Source organism: Chlorocebus sabaeus, chromosome 14, assembly GCF_047675955.1.
Source record: "Chlorocebus sabaeus isolate Y175 chromosome 14, mChlSab1.0.hap1, whole genome shotgun sequence".
Lineage (NCBI taxonomy): Eukaryota > Metazoa > Chordata > Mammalia > Primates > Cercopithecidae > Chlorocebus > Chlorocebus sabaeus.
The window spans coordinates 63,418,968-63,443,316 of record NC_132917.1 but is presented as its reverse complement, the minus strand read 5'-3'; the positions used below and the strand labels follow the sequence as shown (position 1 = coordinate 63,443,316).

The following is a 24,349-nucleotide window of genomic DNA, read 5'->3' as shown; positions in this document are numbered from 1 at the left end:
GAAAAAATATATATATAAAAATTCTTTAGGCAAGCTGGGAAACATCCAAGTTTGCTTTTTTTCTTTTTTTTTTTTTGAGATGGAGTCTCGCTCTGTCGCCCAGGCTGAAGTGCAGTGGCGCCATCTGCTCACTGCAAGCTCTGCCTCCTGGGATCACACCATTCTCCTGCCTCAGCTTCCGGAGTAGCTGGGACTACAGGTACCTGCCACCACGCCTGGCTAATTTTTTGTATTTTTAGTAGAAATGGGGTTTCACTGTGTTATCAAGGACGGTCTCAATCTCCTGACCTAGTGATCCACCCGCCTCGGCCTCCCAAAGTGCTGGGATTACAGGTGTCAGCCACTGTGCCTGGCCGCAAGTTTGTTTCCTGAATAGACACTAAATATTAGCTAGAAACAGAGTCTAAGTCACTTTCATTTGGGTATATATTTATTTAGAATGCATACTAACAGCATGATGATAAACTATCATTCACAAACCTGTACCAAGAAGCACATAATCTTTAAAATGTGTTGTTTTTCACAAGTAATTTAAGTGAGCATTACTATTATTTGGTACTTAAGTCAAAGATGACATTTAGATTCTTCAGCTTTGAAGCATTTAGTAACATCCTTGTCTAGTCAGGCAGAGGAAAGAAATTCAAAAGCAGTTTCTTTTTCTTCTGTCAGTTCCTTTGCAGTAAGATCCATCTTCTCACGTGAGAAATCATTAATAGGGAGACCTTCAACAAACTTCCAGGTCTTATTCTGTTTGAAAATAATGCAAATAAGAGATTTAAAGTGGAACTGATCTTTTAATAAGCAACAACCTAGTTTGAACTTATATTTAGAGGTGTATCTGTTTTAAAGTCTGATTCTAAAGAAGTAAATCAAAATCCAGATTTTCATTAATAGACAATTCTAATAAACACTCAACACTTGAATTTTAAACCTCTTGAATCTAAAAAAAAAAAATCTTTAAAATGATTGACTTTAGCACGTTTATAATAAACAGCAACAACACTGAAAATCATTGCTTCATTTAGAAATATACTATTTGTAGGTCTCTAATACTAGAGGCATAACAACATACTGTGTTTAGTAGGAAAAGCTGAATTTTCCTTTCCAGATTAATTTCAATCACAAAAACTTTTAATGACCTGAAGTTGAAATACATATAGTTTTAAAGCTGAGAAAAATGTCTATTTTAGTAAAGGAACAATTTACTAGATGAAGTTATACCATTCTGTTTTATTTTTGGGGGGACAGGGTCCTGCTCTGTTGCCGAGGATGTGGGACCACAGGTGTGTGCCACCATGCCCGGCTAATTATTTTATTTTTGCAGAGATGGGGGGTCTCAGTATGTTGCCCGGGCTGGTCTTGAACTCCTGGGCTCAAGCAATCTTGCCACCTTGGCCTTCCAAAGTGTTGGGATTATAGGCGTGAGCCACTGTGCCTGGCCAATAATACCATTCTTAAGGGAAACATATAACTACTTTCTCAAAGAAGGGAAATAGCTCCAAAATACCTTACCTTGATTACAACAGGGAATGAGTAGAGCAGATCATCAGGAACACCATAGGAGTTGCCATCAGAGATAACACCCATGGACACAAACTCTCCCTGAAAATAACAATGTTTCACATACTCATGGTGATTAGTTTACACAACTGACACATAAACTAATAAAATTAAACCAGGTGACCCTTTCTTACTATGTTCATAACATCATTACTGTGTAAGGAACTATCATCAGCACCAGGTACTTCCACGACAAGATAACTTTCATGGATATTATTTCATTTCATGCTTCCACATTATATGTGAAGTAGGCCAGGGAAACCTAATCCTCATTTCCTAATCCTCACAGATGAGGAAGCTGTGGCCTAGAAGAAAAAATTTCACCCCTACTATGTATCAGGCATTGTGCTACGTGTTTTCCATATGCAATCTCCTTTAACCCTCACAACCCTGTGTATAATAATGTCATGTAAAAGATGACAAAACAGCTCAGAAAGGTCAAGGCTAAGAAACTCCAAAGTTTAGTTAGTTAATAGGCAGCTGAGCTGAGAAATGAACCTAACCTGATTATAACCTAAAGGCTATATTCTTTTTATATTATATCATCAGGCAACAAAAATAAAACAGAGTGACCTGTGCAAATCAGTAAATCCTTACCTCTGGGGTTCCAAACCAGATGTCCCTGACGTGGTCACAGATGGCTTTTGCAGCAGACATTGCACTGGATAGTTTTCGAGCCTTGATGACAGCAGCGCCACGCTGCTGCACAGTCTGGGAAAGGGGCAGGCGAAAGCACCAGTGTTACTTGGTCATGATAGCAACATTTTCATTGATTCCAAGTCGAACTTGGGGTGAAAGGCTATGACCAGAGTTTAATGTGTCTCCTCCAAAATCATGCAACAACCTGATGTTAGCCTTACCAATCCTTCTGGAAAAAGAAAACTGTATCTTCCCATACAAAGTTTATCATATGTCAAAGACATGGATCTTGGTATAAGTTGCAACTGCTGTGCTACAGATCATATCAGATCAGACTGGATCATGACTGGCTTACTAAGATCCCGAAAGTATGCAGTCATCAGAGCAACTGTGAAAGACCTGCCCTCCTTGAAGGTTTCCTGTCCTAAGAGTCTCTCAAGAGTTCTTTATGCTCAGCGTTAAGAAGGCTCACAGATTTTTCTTACCGTGACAAATTCTCCCTTGAGCCAGCTGTCATCTTTCAGAGCTTCGTAAACACCAACTTCCTTTCCTTGCAATTTCACCTTGGCATGGTTGACATCTGGATACTGAGTCGAGGAATGGTTTCCCCAGATAATGACATTCTTTACATCATTAGCAGTCACACCAAGTTTAAGAGCAATCTAGTTAAATTGAAAACAAATACATTACTGAGGCAAATGCTTTTTATTTCCAATTGGGACCTGTTTTGACAAACGCCCTTAAATAAAAAGCTTCTGAAATTTCAAGAGAACACAAGAGTTATAGTGACTTGTAAAAAAGGTAAATTTATTGCTTGGCAATTTCCTACAACAGCTTAACAGTGGTAACAACCATGGACTTGAAGCTTATGGAGTACAATGTTTAAGGGTATGAAGCATCCCATAGTTTGTGGTTATTAGTATAGTAGGTGTATCAAACATAAAACATTAATCAAGTTACTATTATTTATTAATCAATTTACTGTTTCTTAAATATGTAAATGTGATCTTTTGTTTCACTGTTAATGTTTACCTGGAGATGTCTTCTCAGTGCTTCTGAGTAATCAGGTATTTAGGCACTTTAGGTAAAATTTTTATTACATACCATATACAAATTAATTTTCAAATAACCCTAAATATGAAATTTTAGAGTTGGATAGGACTCAAATTACCAAGATATGACTGTCCTCATTTTATATATCAGGAAACGGAAGGAAAGAGATTTTATGTGTGTGTGTGTGTGTGTGTGTGTGTGTATACACACATATATACACACTAAAATTCTAACATATGTAACAATCTCTAGCTATAACTCCAAAAAGCACTTTAGGGTCCTGCAATGCCTTGCAATCACATATAGCATAGTAGCCACAAAAAAAGGTTAAAAAGTTATGTCTTGAGCTGGGCATGGTGGCTCCACGCCTATAATCCCAGCACTTTGGGAGGCCAAGGCGGGCAGATCACCTAAGGTTGGCAGTTCGAGACCAGCCTGACCAACGTGGAGAAACCCCATCTCTACTAAAAATACAAAGTTAGCCGGGCTTTGTGGTGCATGTCTGTAATCCCAGCTACTCGGGAGGCTGAGAAAGGAAAATCGCTTGAACCTGGGAGGCGGAGGTTGTGATAAGCCGAGATTGCACGACTGCACTCCAGCCTGGGCGACAGAGTGAGACTGTCTCAAAATAAAAGACATGCCTTGGTAGATTTAAATAAAATCAGCCTGTTGGTTATTTGTCTGATAAGTTTATGTGCAGAAAATAAATTGTGATCAGGTGTATGTATAATTTGTTCCTAACTAGACAACAGAATTTATGATGAACCAGAAGGGAATGTGGAAAAATATTTTAAGAAGCTGATCTGTTTTGGTGACATTGTGGGCAATTCTTCCTTCCTCTGTGTCCCAGTAAGAATGGGAGAGAAAATTAGTTGTGCCAGAGTCTGTAGCTTTAGCACATAAATAAAGCATTTGAGTATTTACCATGTAATAAAAGGAATACACTTTGATATTTTAAGGAAAATTTTAAAACAAGGGTAATAACAACTCTAAACTGAAACAACTCAAATATCCTTCAAGAATGGTTAAATATGCCAGGCACGGTGGCTCACGCCTATAATCCCAGCACTTTGGGAGGCCGAGGTGGGAGGATCATGAGGTCAAGAGATTGAGACCATCATGGTCAACATGGTGAAGCCCCGTCTCTACTAAAAATACAAAAATTAGCCCAGCTACTCAGGAGGCTGAGGCAGGAGAATCTCTTGAACCTGGGAGGCAGAGATTGCAGTGGGCCGAGATCGTGCCATTGCACTCCAGCCTGGGCAAAAGGGTGAGACTCCGTCTCAAAAAAAAAAAAAAAGAATAGTTAAATAAACTGTATTACGTCTTACATATGCAATGGAATAAATAAAAGGGGTAAGTGGAAAAACAAGAACAACCAACAACCTGGATGGATCTTAAAGGCATTAAACTAAGTGAAAAAGAGACAGTTTCAAAAGATTCCTTACTGCATGATTCCATTTTTGTAAATTTTCAAAATGACAAAATTATAGAGGTGGAGTGCAGATAAATGATGTCAGGGACAGAGGGAGGTGTGACCATAAGGGAGAGTATGCAGGAGTTCTTTTGTGAGTGATGAAGAAATTCTGTACCTTGACTATGGAGGCAGTTATAGGAATCTACACTTGTAATCAAATGTCATAGAATCATTCATAAAGACACAGAAAAAAATAAATGAATATAAAACTGGTGAAACTTCAGTAAGTCTAGTTAATAGTATTGTGTGTAGTTCATCAACTTCTTGGTTTTCATAATACTCTGTAGTTATGTAAGATACCATCAATGGGTGATAGGTACAAGGGACTTCTCTGTACTATTTTTTTTTGCAACTTCTGAGTCTAAAATTATTTCAAAATGAAAAGTAAAAAAAAAAAAAACCCAACCAACCAACCAAAAAGATAAAGATGAAAAAAAAGGCCATTATCTAAAATGTCTGCAATGACTTGACTGGTCTTCACACTAATTTATTCAGTTAAGTAAGAAGTAAACTGTCTTTACTTTCACTCTCACTCTTAAACTAGCTGAGACTGCTTTCTGAAATCCTAAAATAGTTAAAAGTTTACTTAAAAATTTCTGTTTGTGATATTGTAAATCACTTTTGACCGATCGAATCCCTGCAAGTCTTGCAAGTATTAGGACTATTATCTACAATATTTGCATTAGTCTCCACAAATTAGTTGACGGTTGGTTTCTGGGGTCCTCAGCTATTGATCTGCTTAGCCTGTGGGGTAGGGTAGAGTGGCACGCTGTCCAATGAGTACCATTTTTTATGGGTGCCATGACCTGAAAGAACTGGGAAAAAAACTGCTCTTACTTACATTTATACTTAAATTTAGCTGATATGGTATAGAAAAAGATAAATTTATACCTTGAACAATTAACTCAAGATATATATATCACCAGGAAGTTAGAGCCTATAACTTCCCTGAATGTCAGCTTCAATGCTCCCAAGTACAGTGAAGACAAAATGCCTCTCGGCCTCTCTGCCCTCGGTCTTCCTGGGCTCCCCTGCCTTCCTTTGTTCTTGTTGCCCTCCTCCTCTTGCTCCTTTGATCTCTTGAGCTAATCCAGTTCTGTCTGGACAGCAAAGGCCAGGTACTTTGCACCCAGCAGATATAATTTCTTAATATGATTCATGTCACAATTAGTCTAAATTTATACATACCCGGGATAACAGTTCTTTACTCCCCTAGACACTCATGTCTGTCATAGAGGTCTGTTAAAAGTTTTTGATTAATTCTCCAGCCCTAGTAATTTTCTTACCAGCTAACTGGTATCATTGTCAAATTACCTTATCTGGTATCACTGTCAAATTACCTTGTCAGCAGATGTAAATATAGCACTGGTTTGCAAATACACAGGGAAGTTCTGCAGGTGTTAAACAGTCCGTAAGTAGCTAAGGCCTCTGAATTCCAAGACAAAATATCTAGCAACCATTCCTGTAAGAAAAACTTATCTTTGGGTTTGTTATTTTTCTCACTGGATAAACTACTTCTTTTAGAGGAAGAAAGTGCTTCTTCAATGACTCCTTAAAAGCTCTCACTATGCCAGATTGACGTGCTGAAACAGTGCCAAGCCAAGGTCCCAGGAGTAATAAAGAACATGTCCCAAAGTGAAGGTTAAAGTCTGAGGAGAGCACTTTCTTTCCTCTTTGCTCATTCAGACTTTAGCCCTGCAGTGAAAACTGTTTCAGGCACTAGGACAAAGTATCTCTTAGCAGTACCTTTGGAAGCAGAATTTTCCAAAGCCTGTCTCCACCAAAGCCTCAGGTGAAACAACAAAAAGTGGTTGCTAGTGTCATTGTGTTACCTTTTTCTTGTTGCAGGAACTAAATAAGTCACTGTCTGGCAATCCACAGTTTACAACTGTAAGGCGTATAATATCTCTTCCTTTACAACTGTCCCACAGTACTCAAACTGCCTGCCTCCAGTCATTCAAACAAACTCCTATTTGTTCTCAGCTACCATCAGACCCAGCCCCATAGCCTAAAGCCTCTCAGGAAATATCTGCACTTTAAGCTAAAAATTTAAGGGTTGTTATCCAACAACCCTTTAAGTTAGGAATGTTTAGGCTGTATGCTTCTTAGAAAGAAGAAATCAACTAATAATAATAGCAGCCAACTTTTCTTGCATTTACTATGTGCAGGCACCATGCTAAGGGCTTAAAATGGATCTTATTTAATCCTCATAAGAACTCTCTGAGGTAGATATAATTATTACATTTTAATCACTGAATGTACTTTCTCAAAATCACAGAGCTAGTAAGTGGACTAAGGTCAGCTGATACCATTAGGTAAGACCATACATAAGGGTTTCGAGTCAGGCAAATCAAGTGGCTCCATAATTTATAAGCTGCATGACTCTGAGCAGGTTCTCTGACTTCCTTGGGCCTCAGGTTTCTTACCTAAAGCAGGGATAATATAAGATACCTCATATGGTTACTATAAAAATTAAATGGAAAATTACATGTATAGCATTCAATTTACAGTAGATGCTTAACAAATGTATATTCTTTTCTCTTTCATAGGCATTCCAGTGCTGAAGGATTATTAATTCTTAGGTTAGGGCAGCAGTGCTTCAACTTAGACCTCATAGCATCTTCTGGTTAACAATTTTTTTTGAAACTAAAGTTATCTTTCTCTAGAAGAAAAAGCACTGAACTCATAGACCTATCTAGCAGTGATGACCTACAGACAAGAAGGGATGGCCAGAAAAGCATTAGGGCAACGGACAGAGGTTCTGTCCAGGAACAGGCACCAGGACCAGTTAGATCTGAAAAAGCCTAGGAAACTAGCTCAGATCAGTTGCTTGGCTTCTAATTTTTTGAAAAGCTATTGTTAATTCCTTGGTCACTGGCTCCTTGGCATACTTATCTATGGCTCCAAGGGCAAAGAAAATTAGCAACAGAGTTTAGCTCCTAAGCAGTGAAAGTAGCAAATTTCACAGATACACATAGAATATTAAAAAGACATAAACTGAAAATTAAATATAAAATTACAAAATCTGAATTTGATTGCTTAGCTGCAGGTAAAACAGAAGCAGAACCACACAATCACGCAAAGCTCAAGTCTTTGTTTATATAATCTCCTATATATCTGAAAAAATTAAAACTAAATTATGTACCATCATGTATACTAATTTTTAACCACTGTAACAAGAGAACATTAGTAACTGCATTTCATTATAGTTAGCAATTGAAATATAGTTAAAGACAAAATCAAGTAGGAAGTAAAGCCTCTGGTCCTTTACGAGAATACATTTAAAGACTCCCTAACAAATTAATAATAATTTACTTTTAATTTAATAAAAGTAACAGGTTCCTACTAAACAAAAACAAGAAAAAAGCACAAACTCAGATTCAGTTATTTTAAAAGTGAGAGAAAATGTTTTAAAGTTGAACAATCACAAGATTTAAAAGACATTTTTCTTACTTGAGCTTTAGCTCGGTTGTGATCCAAACGAGTCAAGCAACTGAAGTTCTCCTTGGGGATGGATGGAGCCGACTTGGACGCAGTCAGGCAGTTGGTATTGGCTGGGTTACCCACAACAATAACCTAGGAGGAATGGAAGGCACTGAAGACTTACAGACTATATACTTACTAACCATGTTAAAATTTGACTGAAAATGTCTAACAGGTAGCCGTACAGGGGAGGCTTGGGAAACACCAAATACAAGATAGCATAGGAAAATACATTTTAAGTTATAAAAATCTTTAATAAAATGGTAATAAAATTTTTGAAATAATATCAGATTTATAGAAAAGTTACAACCATATTACAGAGACTGACTCTGTTATATCTTTAGTCTTTTTTTTTTTTTTTTTTTGGTACCTCTTTTGACAAGCTGCAGACAAGATACTTCATTGTCTCTAAGTACTGCAGTGCTGGCAAATATTTCTGACAAACAAGGACGCTTTGCAGAGGTGGAATTACTGTGCAAGGAGTACTTTACCTCCAAACAGCCTGCAATTTAGCAGTCTGAACAACCTTCTAATCTTTTACTGGTACTTGTGGATTTCTATTCAACTCATTTATATTATCTTCTGTGATGACAGAAAGTAAGTTAACTATTTAAAATGAAGTCCACAGAAAGCAAAAAATGCAGACATCTATGAAATGTTACTGATAGAACATTATAATGGGCAACTTAAAAAATTTTGTAAAAATTTTCTTTCACTTTTTTTTTTTTAAAAAAAAAATAGGAAAGTATACGGAAATCAGTTAAACTTTTAACCGGCAAGCCTATTTGCTATGTGACAATTAAGTTCTAGTTAATTGATAGTTCACTAATAAAAGAAGGTTTGGCTGGGTGTTGTGACTCACACCTGTAATTCCAGCACTTTGGGAGGCAAAGGCAGGTGGATCACCTGAGGACAGGAGTTCGAGACCAGCCTGGCCAACATGGTGAAACCCCATCTCTACTAAAAATACAAAAATTAGCCAGGTGTGGTGGCATGCGCCTGTAGTCCCAGCTACTCAGGAGGCTGAGACAGGAGAAACGCTTGAACCGGGAGGTGGAGGTTGCAGTGAGCCAAGATTGCACCACTGCACTCCAGCCTGGGTGACAGAGCAAGACTCCATCTCAAAAAAATAAAAATAAATAAATAAATAAAAAAGGCTTATTGCATTATTAAGACATAGTTAGAATCTAAATAGTTTTAACACAAAGAGACGGAACTGTAAGTCATACTGACTCAATTCTTCAAGAAACAAGCATATTAAGATTCCTCTGCAATAAGAAAATCTGAGCATTCAGAAACCACTATCTTCTACTCCTGAGAATAAACTTACCTTACAGCTAGCTATCTCTTTTCACAATCACACACAAATTTAAATGTCTAAATAAATATTCCCACTCAGCAAAAATGCATCAGAAGGTCCTGTGCCTTCTCTATAGGTTTAAGAACTAATATTAAATTTTCACATTATACTAATAGGAAAAATATTTTTGAACACTCTGAATATAGATTTCTACACTGTAACAAAAAACCCAGAAAGGGAGAGCTTATCAAGCAAAACTCCATAGCCATATTTACTGATGATTGCACAGAACTAGAAAAAAGGACAAATAATTTTGGTTTTGCTTAAATGCTAAAAGCGTACGTTTCAAATGCTAATAATGAAAAATCCCTAAAACACAGTGTTGGTCACCTTAACTGACTTCTTGGCATATTTGTCTAAGGCTGCACCCTGGGATTTGAAGATTTTCACATTTGCTTTCAGTAAATCTTTTCTCTCCATGCCTTCTCTTCTTGGCATGGAGCCCACGAGAATGGCCACATCCAGGTCTTTGAAGGCAACCTCTTCTTTATCTGTTGCGATGACATCTGTGGACATGGCAATAAATATGCAGAGCTACTTAAACACCAAAGTTTGGAAGTTTTCTTTTTCATATTGAATCTACCCATAAATTCTTTCACTTGTTGCAAGTGTTTATATATCACACTGATATGCATTTCAGGAGCCTAAGAAAAGAAAGATAATATATTATTTTAACAATCATAACATCAGAAATGTCAATAGATTTATTTTGCTTTTCCTATTTCAGTAATTATCTTAAATGTCAAAAACTCCATAGCTTTTATCTTTTATAATCATATATGATGCAAGGTATAATGATGACTTTTGAAGCAATACTTGTTATTCACACTAATTACCACACAACACAAAAGAGCAACTAATTCACCTAACCTTTAAATTACAATTACTTTAAGGTCTAAGACACCAATCACAAATTTAAAAATAATAAATGTTTATTGAGGAGTTTTGTGCCAAGGATAATGCTAAGAGATTTATATTATTATCAAATTTAATCTTCACATTTTATAGATGGAGACACTAAGATTTAAAGAGATTAACTCGCCACCATCAAAAGATAACGGAGTTGTAATTCCAGCCTAGGTTGGTCCAGAGTTAAACCACTATGCTCCAGTGTTAGTACAATAAGCAAACATCACTTGCTTTTTGACTGAAGAACATACGTCATCACACTTCTTTGTTGATTGTATTAAAAAAGCTATGACCAACATTCAGCATTTTCACTGGAAAATTGGCTAGTTGCATCATAGTCAAGCCTGCCATAAGTCTGAAAATGGGCATAGACAGGAACACCAGTTGGAGGAAAAAAAAATTATCTTCCTTAAAAAAAAACGACGTCCTTATTTGCTGAACTTTCCCTTCCCTCTCCTATTCACATCTGGCAGAGGACAAACCAAGTGCAATCTGGGCCCTTTGGAGAAAGCACAGGGAACTCAGCAAAGAAAGGAATACAAATGGGAAAAAGCAGCAAAGTTGATTTGGAAAGAGCTGTGGGTAAGAAAAGGGAACCAACAGAATAGTGTGGGCAGTCACGTATTCTTCTACAGAACTTTGCAACCAAAAGATTTAGATGGCAGATTATCCTTTCTAGCAAATGTTTATTCAACAGATGAAAAATTTTAAGGAAAGTTTTTCTGGGAAGGTATATATTATTTTGCTTTGTGCAAACTTCTAGGAGAGTTTCATCAATTAATCCTTACCAAAAGAAAGACTATGATGAAGATATAGCTGAAGAAAAATATTCAAATTAATTTAGAATATTTTAATAAACTTTTCAATCAAATTTAAGGCTTCCTTATTATGTTCGTGTTATAGTTCAATGATCTGCAAAGGCCCTTAGCTGAGCTCTTCTGGGTTTTTTCAAACTATAGAGCATATGGTAAGGACAATTTATACTATGTCTCAACCTGATGATTGGTAGATGGGATGAGGACCATATAAGGACCAACCAACTTCCAGAGCAATGTATAGCTAAGAAGGACATCCTTCAAAACTGAGACAAGTTTTCCATTACAGGATGCTACTATTACCATTTAAGTAGACTCCATAACAACACAACATAGACAATTCCTACATTGTCTATAATATGTGTGTGTAGACAATGTCAGGTGTATAACCCTTGTGCAAAATATTACAATTAACTGGTATAATAAATTATATACACACACACATTGGGGGAAAAAAATGATAGTCCTTTACCTGACATTGTTTCTCATTTTTTACCCTTCTTTATCCTTGGTATACATAAGTAGTTAATAAGTATGGTAGTTCCAAATAAAAAAATCCTCTTATGAATAATTTCTAATTAAGAGCCTTTAACAAAAACCTAAAATCTGTGTATTTTTTTTTTTTTCTAGACGGATTCTCACTCTGTTTCCCAGGCTGGAGTGCAGTGGCACAATCTCGGCTCACTGCAAGCTCCGCCTCCCGGGTTCACGCCATTCTCCTGCCTCAGTCTCCCCAGCAGCTGGGACTACAGGCGCCTGCCACCATGCCCGGCTAATTTTTTTGTATTTTTAGTAGAGACGGGGTTGCACCGTGTTAGCCAGGATGGTCTTGATCTCCTGACCTCATGATCCGCCCGCCTCGGCCTCCCAAAGTGTTGGGATTACAGGCGTAAGCCACCGCGCCCAGCCCTAAAAACCTGTATTTTGTAAGAAATCAAATACTATAAAATCCCTTCTCTACTCCCCAACTCACCTTTCAGGAGGGGAAGGGCACAGTCTTGCAGTTCCATTAGGACACCGTCCAGGACACCCATCATGGGGGTGATATCCAACAGCACAAGAATTATAGGCTACCAAAAAGCAAGGACAGCATCTGTTAGTGTAGGCTATTTCACTTAGACACAAGAAAGTCTTTTCACATACTTTTTATTTGGTATGTACATGCATGTAATTCCCATTAATTAGTCATGATCATTATTTCAGGAGGTCAGGTATCTAGCACTATGCCACTTTCAGAAAGAAGGATGCTATAAAATCAGCATTGGTTTGCTAACAAACACAGTGAGAGGAATCACCACTACTCAGTTTTTTAAGAGTACATGAAAAAAAACATTAAACTGAGTGACATGCCATAGTTTGCTCTTATTGTTAATAGCTGTATGTTTGATTTCAGTTCATGAAAGAATAATTCAGTATCCATGGGTCAAGAAACTGAATAAATTAATACTTTAGAAAATGATTTTAGTGTATATTAATCAGGCTTGCTGAAAGTCAGAGTGCCTGCTTCAACTGGGAAGCAGATATCCTGACTCTTTTGCTTCTAAAGGCCATTTATTAACAAGGGAGTGCTTATTGAGTAACTCTCTCCCACATGACTGTAAGTCACTATCATTAGTGATATCTCCCATTGACTGACACCTGCTGGTTGCACCAAGTCAACTAAGTACAATATATGGAAGAGTTCTCATTTCCAAAGTGTTTTCAGTGCCTGGAGGCATACATACAAATTTACTTGCTTCCAATTATAGCAATGTGCCTATTACATTTACTGAGATTACACATTCCTTCACTGTTTTACAATTTGTGTACAAATACAGAATTTTACTAACCATATTCTTACTCTAATAACTTAAGATTTATAGACACCTGTTCCTACCTGATCTTTACCAAAGACGGATCCATTTCCAATACTATACAGCAGTGAATATGCAATTTGACCAGCTGCTCCAGTCACAAGGACTCTGACTGGTTCAGACTGTAATGAAAAAGACCCATTAACATCTTTAAGTACTACTGTACCTTAAAAATATCCAGAATTTTTATCTATAGTAAGAAATCCACATACTTTAAAAGTGAATGTAAAATTTTAAAGTCCTTTTGCATCTGGCTTAGTAGAAAATGAATGTGCTGCATATTTACGTGGTGTTATTTAACTCTCACCATATAGGGAGCTAAAAGTGTTATTCTGGATTTACTTACATAATCTTATCCACCTTTTTTGGGATTTTTACCACTAAAATAGGCTGAACAATGTTGATGTGTTCAGTATGTGGTGATCCAAACCCTGGCAGCCACTAGAGCCACACAAATCCTTATTATGCAAAGCCCCCACTCCCATCTGCTCAATAGAATCTTCATACCAAGAAAAGGAGTAAAAGAGGCTAAAACTTTCCATTTACATTGAGCCAATATATTTAAATAAGACAATTAATCGGCAGGGCGTGGTGGCTCATGCCTGTAATCCCAGCACTTTGGGAGGCTGAGGCAGGTGGATCACGAGGTCAGGAGTTCAAGACCAGCCTGGCCAACATGGTGAAACCCCATCTCTACTAAAAATACAAAAATTAGCTAGGCATGGTGGCGCGTGCCTGTAATCCCAGCTACTTGGGAGGCTGAGGCTGGAGAATCACTTGAACCCAGGAGGTGGAGGTTGCAGTGAGCTGAGACTGTGCCACTGCACTCCAGCCTGGCAACAGAGCAAGACTCTGTCTCAAAAAAAAAGGACAATTAATTGCTATTCAACTTTATTGTCTGGAGGAGGAAAAACAAGATTTTTTATTTCAGGAGAAACAACAGTAACATGTAGTGACAGACAGCTGACAACCTGATTCCAAGGGAAAATTATTTTTAAAAGCAAGGAGGGAAGACATACAAACAGAAATTTCAACAGATCCTGAACAAACTACAGACATAGAAACAAAGATAACTAATATTCAAGGTGATGACTCTGAGGAAAAAAAGACTAAGCTGACAGAATTTTAAAAAATAGAAATATTTCTATTAAGAACAAAACAATGTTTAGAAACATAATGGGTAAGTTTAATTAGACAGAAAAATTTAATTATGGTGAACCATTCCTTTCCCCGACAATGCTGGGTAAATGTACTTTCACTGTCACCTTTACCCCTACTTGCATGGAGAAATGGTCCACTGATGTGACTGAGCCTATAAATATTTGGTTTCTTTTTAAGATCCTTCCTCCAGATGAAACAAGGATGGATAGCCTCAAAGGCTTCTTTTAAGCTTCTAACTCTAAGCTCTGAAGGTCAGCAGAACTCAGCAATTTGGTACTCACTCACAGAAGTCAAAGAAAAAAAAAATTCAAAAAAGAAGTATCAGGCCAGGCACGGTGGCTCGTGCCTGTAATCCCAGCACTCTGGGAGGCCGAGGCAGGCAGATTACCTGAGGTTGGGAGTTTGAGACCAGCCTGATCAACATGGAGAAACTCTGTCTCTACTAAAAATACAAATTTGCTGGGTGTATTGGCAGGCGCCTCCCAGCTATTTGGAAGGCTGAGGCAGGTGAATGGCTTGAACCCAGGAGGCAGAGGTTGCAGTGAGCCAAGATAGTGCCATTACATTCCAGCCTGGGCAACAAGAGCAAAACTCCATCTCAAAATTAAATAAATAAATAAATAAATAAATGTCAACTAGTGTAGAGAAATGAATTTGATCATAGCCAGCTATATACTATACAATATTTGTTTTCCAATTTATTGCTATTTATAGAAAAATCTTTAATGGCCTACACGTTTCATTCTGTCATTTTCCCTTCTTTCCTTGAAGTCAAGTACAGTAGGTGAGGAAAAGGGAATACAGGAAGAAATTATTACTCCCTTTTCCTTTAGAATGCAAGATCCTTAATAACATGGACTTTGTCTATTTTATTTACTGCTGTATCTCAATTGCCTAGAAAAACACCTGGCCCGTAGTTGGAACTCCGATATTTGCTTGAAGGAATAGCTGGATCCTATAAAACTACCAAAAAGATGGAAATGTAAAAGAACTGTTTGGGAACATATGTAGTATGCTTTAACATTTTTTAAAAGGTATTTTATTTATTTAAGATATTTCAGGCTGAGTGCAGTGGCTCACGCCTATGATCCCGGCACACTGCGCCGGGGGCCAGGGTGACTGGATCACTTCAGCCCAGGAGTTCGAGACCAGCTTGGGCAAAACGGTGAGACCTTGTCTCTTAAAAAAACAATTTAGCTGGGTATGGTGGCACATGCTGTAGTTCCAGCCACTCAGGAGGCTGAGGCAGGAGAATCACTTGAGCCTTGGAAGTTAAGGCTACAGTGAGCCATTACTGTGTCAGTGCACTTCAGCCTTGGTGACAGAGTGAGATCCTGACTCAAACAAAAACTCATTAATATGTACCATGAAAACAAAAGGTATTTTATTCATATATAGTATGTATTGAGAAGGCTAGAAACTCAGTGACCACAATAGTTTCAACTATAGTTAACAAAATTATTTATGTCATTAGTACTAATGATATTACCTTATAAATCCACTGATGAGCTGTTGTCTCATTTAATTCATTCATTAAACAAAACAGCATTAAGTTCCTATCATGTAGTTGGTACTATTTTAGGCCAGGGAATCCATTGGTGAATTACGTGAAGGAAACAAAAGGATACACCAATTTTCTAAAACAGGGGGCTAGAGAAGCAGTAGAGAGTAGTAATTAAAGAGATGGACTCTGGAGCCAGACTTTCTAGGTTCAAGTCCTGGCTCCACAACTCATTAACTGCGTGCTCTAGGACAAGTTACTTAACCTCTCTGCATTATTTCCCCATAGTAAAATGGAGATAATAATAGCAATTACCTAACGAACAGAGTAGTTTTAAGTATTCACAATTATCATCACAGAATTTTCCTCTAAAGACTCTAATAGCCTGTGGTTTTCTATTTGCATTTCTGTTGCTCTGTATTAGACCATGAAGCCCCCTTAAGAACAGTCTGCCTTTGATACGGATTTGCATTTCCATATAGTGTTCAACCAGTATTTGTTGAATGAAGGAAGGTTAGGGTATAAAGTACGAACACATACTACTTCAATGTACAGCAAAGTAGGATAAGAAAAGGGGGGCTGGAGAGATGGAAGATCACTATCTATAAAGTTTAACCTCCCATAAGGTCATCTATATGGTTAGAATAATGCAGTCAATTTTAGTAGCTATTTAAAAACATGTTCACAGTATCACAGTCCTTAATGAAGGGGTTGTGGCCACCTAATGAACAGTTAATTCCACCTCAGCAGTTTTCTTCTGTATTTCTGGAGAAATTACTTTCACAGGTAGGTAATTCCATCTTATTAATGGCAGTCTGAGGCTTAGTTAGTGTTTGAATGTTTGAAGATGAAACAGAGAAAGAAAACTCCACGTATGGTTCTTTCTGCTCCTCCGCAACATTGCAGTTGAAAAGCAGGAGGGTGGGCGAGTCCTGCTGACTTTCACAATGTTACAGTGTGAACATAGGTTACTATTCTTTGCTCAGATATCTGGGCAGTCTGCCAAGATCCAAAGAAGGAATGTCTTTGCTCTTAGCAGGGCACCAATGACTTTCCTGCAGATGCAGGCTCTGTGCTAACTTCTCAGCTGTAAAGATTGAATTTAAGTGTCTCTGTTATTCCACAGACAGATCCACATATTCCTTTTTCACTTTCAAATTTATATATATTTCTAAATTACATGCATTTCTGTAACACAAAAAACTAAGCGGTACCATTTAGATTCCTTCATACAGTTTATTTTGCTGTCACTCCCTATAGACAACAAGCAAAGAATCCTCCCCTTTGAATGAGCTTACAAAAGAAGGCTCTTTTCTAACTCTGTCCATTCACACACTCCCCTGAGGGGGGCAGGGAAATTGAGTCATGTGTGAATTTGCTGTCAGTTCCAGCAAACTGCCAGACAAATTCTTCCTCATGTTCTGTCTCTGTGTTATCTGGCACCTCAGTGACCTTCCAGCAGTGGGGCCTTACTAGGGAAAACCAGCTAAGAATCTGGGGCCCAAAATCTCTCTGTGACCTTAAGAAAATTATCTGACCTCCCCAGACTACATTATAAGAGTAGATAATATATTCTCCAAATCCCCTTTTAATTCTAGAATTCCAATATTTTGAATTGCAAGGAATAAAGCTATCAAGTAATCGACATGCTGATAACATAGTTGAGTTTGTATATGCAGTATGAACTGGTAACTTCATCCAGAATCTCAGTTAGTAAAAATTAAGTTTTCAGGGAATTGAGTACACCGTCTCTCCCCCGCTGCAAGACCTCACTGCGGTGGTCCCTATAAAAATAAAAATTCAGAAAGGCTTGATGAGTGTAAGACACAATATAGAAAAATGACAAGAGTGTGAGACTCTTGGGACAAATCACATTCTCTCTGGGTCTCGATAAACTCAATTTTAAGATGTGAAGTGGGGAGATTCGTCAAGATGACCTTTAAAAGATCCCATTCAGTTCTAAAAGCAAAAAGTCCAAGGTTCTCACATAATAAGTACCTCTGCTTTCTAGCTAAGATTATTAGGACAGAAACCACTGAAACCATAATTTAAATGACTAATTATGTGACAAAATACATAGGAAACTTAGGTTTAACACCTACTGGAAATTAGTAGCTGTCTCCACTGGCCCCGTTACACAGGCAGAGAGAGTAATGCCCTTGCCTTGAAAACGTTGTCTTTTCAGGTTCTGGGAAATTTCCAATTCATTCAAACATTTCTCCACATTCTCCAGCCATTTTAGTATTTTGGACACAAAGTAGGAAAAACAGTCGCAACTATAAATACAAGCCACTGTATTGATAGTAGGAAGCGATTTCTCTGAGTTTGATGACAAATGTCACCTTCAAGCAGTACGCAGAATATTCCTACGTCAGAGTTCCTTCACCACCCCCCCCCCCCCCCCCTTTCTGCAGAGACAAGCGATGGAGATCTAGGTTATCCAGGTCTTCCAAGACAAAATGGTTACTCTGTTACATTTAAAAGAAGTGCTTCTGGAATTCATTACATACAGTTCAACAAAGACTATCCGCAGTAGTTATCTGGCTAGTGATGCCATCACTTCAACATGTCCTGGCATTACAAAACAGGTCAATGAACGGGTTCCAAATAACATTTTGAGAAATCAGACATGGCGGAAACACGTCTCCTGCAAACGCAGATCGTAATCTGGACCACCAGGTAAATACTACCTTTCCAGCTTTTAGCTTTCAAGGGCCCTGTGACAAAAGCTCTTATAAACACTGTGGGCTAATGAGGAGAAAAAGGGGTTAGCACCCAACCTTTCCCTCCCATCGCAAACCTTATTGTCCTTATCAAACAAACCCCGTAACATCCTTTGGAAAATAGCTGCAGCGTCGTATTCTGTCCTCCCGCCATACAACAGGATTAAGATCGCGCCTCTCCCAGGACAACTACTTCTCCAGAGTCCTTCTAAGAGCGCCCTATGCCCCGCAAGGTGGAAATCAATCTCTTCCCAATTACTGGGTCACTGCGACAATCCCAAGAAGATGAGTCCGAGCTTGTCAAAGGGCGCGAAGGACGGCGCCTTGCACAGCTGCCTCCCAAAAGTCCCTAAAGTGCAAGAAACCCCACAAAAGGACGCGAGGGCCGGAGGTGGGCAGGAACCCGGGGCCCACACTCACCATGGCTGAAAACTGCGGGGACAATTTCAACAACTGCAAAATGAGCCTCAGAGAGTCAGGTCACCTCTACAGCGGAACTGACTCGGAGAGGGCGAGCGGTGTTAGCGAGAAAACGCTCCGCTCCCGACGCGGCGCTCTCTGGGAACTGTAGTTTACGCTGCCTGCTTCTGGCGCAATCTCCAAAGTGTTTCCTTCAAGTGTTGAACTACACTTCCCGATTCGAGAGGTTCTTCTCACTCCCTTCTCACTGCGCTCTGCTCCGATTGCAAAGTAGTCCCGGAGGATGAGCCGCTGTGATTGGAGGACGACGACAAGCGGATGATTTGGGGTCAGGAGGCAAGGACCTGCCTGATGGCGCCCGGCAATTGGCGGGAGAGATTTAGTTTGTAACTCTAGGGTGGAGAGAATGACCCCTTAGCGACATCACCCCCCACGCGCGTGACTGAGACTTCGTCCTCCCGTGAGGGTAAACGTGGGAGGTAAAGAGACCTTCCGCTGCGTAAAGCTGGCTCGACCCGGAAACAAAATCATTTAAAAAACGATTCACACTGTGGAAGGGCGGGGGAATTGATAAGTTGGGACGACCGGACAGCTTCTCAGGTTGCTAAGCGACGATGCGGGAGCGCGCGCACACCCCGGACGCTTTGTAACACCTGAGGGAACTGTGGTGGCGGCGGCGGCGGCCTGGAGACCCAAGAGACCAAGTGAGCTTGTCCCTCCCTCTCGGGTCCAAGGACCTAGTCCAGGAACCTTCTGCCCGGGTAGTGTCTGGTGATGAGGCGAGAGTTTTGCCGGGACGCCTACTCCGAAGCGGCCAGGAGTCGCGCTTCTTCCCCCTCCCGAGGCAGGTGAGCCCTGGCCCGAGGGCAAGGGGTTTTCTTTTAACCTTAAGAGTCCGGACTGCGGTGGTGCGCCGTCCCACTTTGCTTGTATTCACTGGGTGGATGCCTGCTAGTTCGCGGGTGCCTTTACTGAGCGGAGTATGAGGGGCGTGGGAATGCAACTATTCTGCAGGGGGTGGTGCCCTGGAGTAGGTGCACTCCCGATCCCAAATGGAGCTCTTCCAGAATTACATCAAAAATATTTATTGAGCATCTACTTTGTAGGAGGTGAGCCTCTCCCTTCCAGGACGTCACAGTATACGGATCTAATTTTCTCTAAGCCCTCCGTGAATGTTGAGTTTTGCCCATTCTCTTTTGGAAGAAACAGGATGCGCCTTATACCATCTTGAGTCTTAAAGTTATGCCAAACCGGCATTTCTGAGGAAAGACTGGCAGCTGAATGGGAGACGCTGGTTGTTTAGTCAGTCAGTCTGAGCTGGTAAAACAACTTAAGAGGTTCTCTTTAAAATTAATGCTGCCAAGAGAATTGCTGTGCTCTTTAAAAGCTTGTTTCATGTGGATGTTAAAAGGAAGATATGATGCTCGGGAGTACCATACACAGCATATACGTAATGAAAATGAATAAAACATCTCGATTAGATAACATTGTTAGAACTTCCGTTTTTTCTCTGTCACTGATAAATGAATGCCAAGTAATATCTTTCCATTTTTCTCTATTTCAGTTTGAAGATTTGCTATTTTTAGAAAGGAATGTAATGCTTTACTTTTAGCATTTATTAATGCACCTGAATGACTCTCCTTGTATCTGTTTATTCATTTGGCTCTCAGCCAACATACTTTCCTGGGTTTCCTCTTTTATTACTGGTTCTCAGTCCTTCCGAGTTTTAAAATTTTTTTTCAGTTGTGATCTCTTAACATTGGGGTGGCTGTATTCTCTGTCTATACTCAATCCCTCAGTGAGCTGATTCATGCGTTGCATCACTTCAAATGTTACTTTTATGTCAAAAACTCTCTAATTTATGTGTCTAGTCCTGAATTAGTAGATGTACATTATTCTCAAGCCTAGGTTCTCCGAGTTTTTACTCTCAGCAGTTACGAAACATTTCTCCCATTTTCCTCCTAAATGAATTATTCCACTAGCTGCTAACAGAAAGATTTTTCCATGTTGTTGTCCTTAAAACTCTCATGATTTTACCTAATGTAAATGACAAGTTAATGGGTGCAGCACACCAACATGTCAGGTATACATATGTAACAAACTTGCACGTTGTGCATATGTACCTTAGAACTTAAAGTATAATAAAACAAACAATCTCATGATTTTTGTCCTTGATTTACAGTGAATTTTACAAGGGAGAGTTTTTATAACCAGAATTCTCACTGCAGTCCTATTCGCATACTCCAACAAGGCCACAAACATGGAAGCCCCCGTATTCCCATCCAGTCCAGACATAGAGAATTGAAGTCACCTGTATGGTAGCTCCTGGGCCTTGTTCTGTTTATAGCTAGTTGACCTTGTAAATCAGATTAAGGAGCATATTAGCACTGATTATAAGTTACCTTTCTCAGGTAATATAATACACTGCAAGAGAAGATGTTTGGTCAGGTGGATATGTCAGCACATTTCCAATTATACTAATAAGATTGTCTCTGTTCTCTTCCTTTTGAACTGTCTTTGGTAATAGCTAATGTCAAGTAGCACAATATGTCATTGCACGTTCATTGTGAGTTTGAATCTCCAGGTGGTTTGTGAATGTGTTGCAGACTTTCATATTTTGTTAAGGTCACAAACAGAGCATTAAACTGTTGTGCTATATTTGGAGATATACTTAACATTTTTTTTTTGCCCAGCCTCTCATTATTTAGTAAGGTAATATTTAATTCAAATTGTAGAAAATGTTTGAAATACTATTCTAACAACATCCAGCAAAGATGTTAAAGGAGCATTAAGTTAAAATCCCTGAAACAGAATGTTGGCTCTTCATACCCAAAGCACTTTGGAACTCACAAGATCTTATGCTTTTTTATAGTATAAAATTATTTAACCTCAGCTAGGTGTGGTGGCTCACACTTGTAATCTCAGCACTTTGAGAGGCTAAGGCCAGAGGATTGCTTGAGTCCAAGAGTTTGAGACCAGCCTGGGCAATATACTGAGACCTTGTCTCTACAAAACATTTTTACAAAATTAGCTGAGTATAGTGTTGTGCACCTGTAGTCCCAGCTCCTCAAGAGGCTGAGGTGGGAGCGTTGCTTGAGCCCAGGAAACGGAGGTTGTACTGGCACCACTTGCACCCCAGCCTGGGTGACAAGGTGAGATCCTGTCTCAAAAAAAAAAAAAAAAAAAAATTATGTAACCTCATATTAATTTTATCTCTAGCATATATAAAATTGTTATAGGTCTAGTTAAAACTCGTTCATTTTAATGTTTTCTTTAGTGAAGTTCTATTACACTTTTAAGCTATTTTGTAACAATTTTATTATAATCTGGTTCCTTTTTGTTAAAAGTAACAATGTAATATTTACAGAGTACTATAATGTGAAGATGCCTTTACACTGCTGTAGGTCTCAGTAGTTACATGTTTAGAAATATGTGCTTTACCATAGGATCATGTAATTAATAAACAGCCATGTTAGATAATAAAGTGTGATTGAAAATAGGATTATTTATAAAGCAAGATTAAGACTTGTGAAATAAATCAGAGACCTAATTATTACAAATATTTTTTAAAGGAAAGATTGCAGAGCTAAATAGTTGACCTTAGCTGAAAAAAAAAAGTTGACTTTTTACCCTTTTTAAAATTTAAGTGTAATGCTAGGTATCTTGGAAATTATTTGGTTGGCTTAAATGGCATGCAGGACATTTTTCAAAGTATTCTCAAGTAATTTCTAAAAGGAATATGTAGTATTTAAAAAATAATTATTACATTCACTTCAGTGAATCTTAAATGTAGTAATTCCAAATTTAGTTATGGCAAAAATAAAAGTGCTTGTAATTTAATGTAAAACTGTAGTCACAATGAGAACCACTTTATTACTATGTCTTATAATTTTATACATACACAATTTGTACACATTTTAAACTATAACATTTGACTAGAATTTTCAGGAATGGTGAAATACAGGATATTTTAATAGAATGAAAGTTTTAATCATGATCATTATGTAGTCAAGTTGCTTCAAGTGGTCAAGTGGTAGAATTGAGTGGAATAATTTCCTAGGACCTCCTCTTTTAACTTTAGGTAAAACAAGATAAAACATCAGGATTCTGTTTGATAGTTACATGTTTTCAGAAGTATGAGCTACCTAACTGAGTTTTTTTCAAGTGGAAGGAGCAGAATTTATTGGTCTTAACTTTACTACCTAGCTGTGTGACCTTGAACAAGTTTCCTGGTCTCTATAAGCCTTCATTTATTAATAAAATGAGGCTAATAACACAGAGTGATCATTATATCTGGAAACATAATGTAGCAATTCCATTCCTTTACATACCCACTTAAATCAAGAGAGGTACAAGACATTCATAAGCGCTGTTTCTAAGAGCACAGCTCTAGAAATTACCCATATGGCCATCAATAGGAAAATGTAAAAATATATTGAAAATGAATAGAACATAGCTACACACCAACGTGGATGAGCATCAAAAATACAATGTTGATTGAAAAAAGCAAACCATATAAGAATATATACAGTATGATTTAATTTTTATAAAAATTAAAAATTAGCAACAAACACCATTCAGGATTTCATGCATATCTGGTAAAACCATAAATAAGAGCAGAGGAATGATTAATTCAGAATTCAGGATAATGGTTGCTTGGGGAGGAGAGTAGGAGATGGGGTATTGGTGTCTTCAAAATATTAGTAATCTACTTCTTTTTAAGCTGTGTTAGTATGTGGATATTTATTCATTCATTTATTTTGAGGTCGTCGCACTCTGTTTCCCAGGCTGGAGTGCAGTGGTATGATCATATCACTGCAGCCTTGAATTCCTGGGATCAAGTGATTCTGCTGCCTTGGCCACCCAAAGTGCTTGTATTATAGGCATGAGCCACTGCATATAGTCTGGTTTTATTTTTTCTTTTACTTTAAGATACACATATACCTCTGACCACTCTTTTTTCTTCTTCTGCTTTGAGATGTGGTCTCACTAGGTTGCTGAGGCTGGTCTGTAACACCTGGGCTTGAATGATCCTCCTGCCTCAGCCTCCCAGGTAGCTGGGACTACAGGCACTGACCACTCATATGTAATCTATTTTATATAAAACATGGTGACTTAGAACTTTATCTTTTATTATTGAACAGCAAATTTGAGAAAGAATAAAGTCAGTCATGAAGCTAGTACCCTAAAATAACTATTTACATTTTTCAAAAAAAAATTTTTTTTTTTTTTTTTGAGATGGAGTCTTGCTCTGTCGCCAAGCTGGAGTGCTGTGGTGCAATCTGGGCTCACTGCAAGCTCTGCCTCCCGGGTTCAAGCAATTCTGCCTCAGCCTCCCGAGTAGCTGGGACTACAGGCACGCGCCACCATGCCTAGCTAATTTTTGTATTTTTAA

The 24,349-nt window shown here is 38.5% G+C and overlaps 2 protein-coding genes across 3 annotated transcripts in view; one reads left to right on the top strand and one right to left on the bottom strand.

Moving 5' to 3' along the window:
• Positions 1 to 412: 412 nt before the first annotated feature.
• Positions 413 to 19,249, bottom strand: MDH1 (malate dehydrogenase 1). The gene is made up of 9 exons (XM_007970472.3): positions 18,955 to 19,249; positions 13,173 to 13,271; positions 12,270 to 12,366; positions 9,903 to 10,078; positions 8,183 to 8,305; positions 2,685 to 2,861; positions 2,158 to 2,271; positions 1,513 to 1,602; positions 413 to 747 (listed from the first exon to the last, which is right to left on the bottom strand). Exons 1-9 carry the CDS (start codon positions 18,955 to 18,957, stop codon positions 622 to 624), a joined length of 1,005 nt encoding a protein of 334 aa, XP_007968663.1. The 5' UTR covers positions 18,958 to 19,249; the 3' UTR covers positions 413 to 621.
• Positions 19,250 to 19,421: 172 nt separating this feature from the next.
• WDPCP (WD repeat containing planar cell polarity effector) overlaps positions 19,422 to 24,349 on the top strand; it is a 491,319-nt gene continuing 486,391 nt past the window's right edge. For both annotated transcript variants that reach the window (XM_007970462.3, XM_038007022.2), the window contains exon 1: positions 19,422 to 19,802. Coding sequence is in view for 1 of the 2 variants with exons in the window: in XM_038007022.2 (XP_037862950.1) it covers positions 19,729 to 19,802 (74 nt within the window). In the remaining variant the exon portion in view is untranslated. The remainder of the gene's footprint in view (positions 19,803 to 24,349) is intronic.

Bases quoted from the DNA above. Each gene is read 5' to 3' on its own strand.
- MDH1 (XM_007970472.3), bottom strand. The intron at 2,272-2,684 runs GTAAGAAAAATC...CCCCTTTCCCAG, and splicing joins TCAAGGGAGAATTTGTCACG to ACTGTGCAGCAGCGTGGCGC. The intron at 1,603-2,157 runs GTAAGGATTTAC...TGTTATTTTCAG, and splicing joins TCTGGTTTGGAACCCCAGAG to GGAGAGTTTGTGTCCATGGG.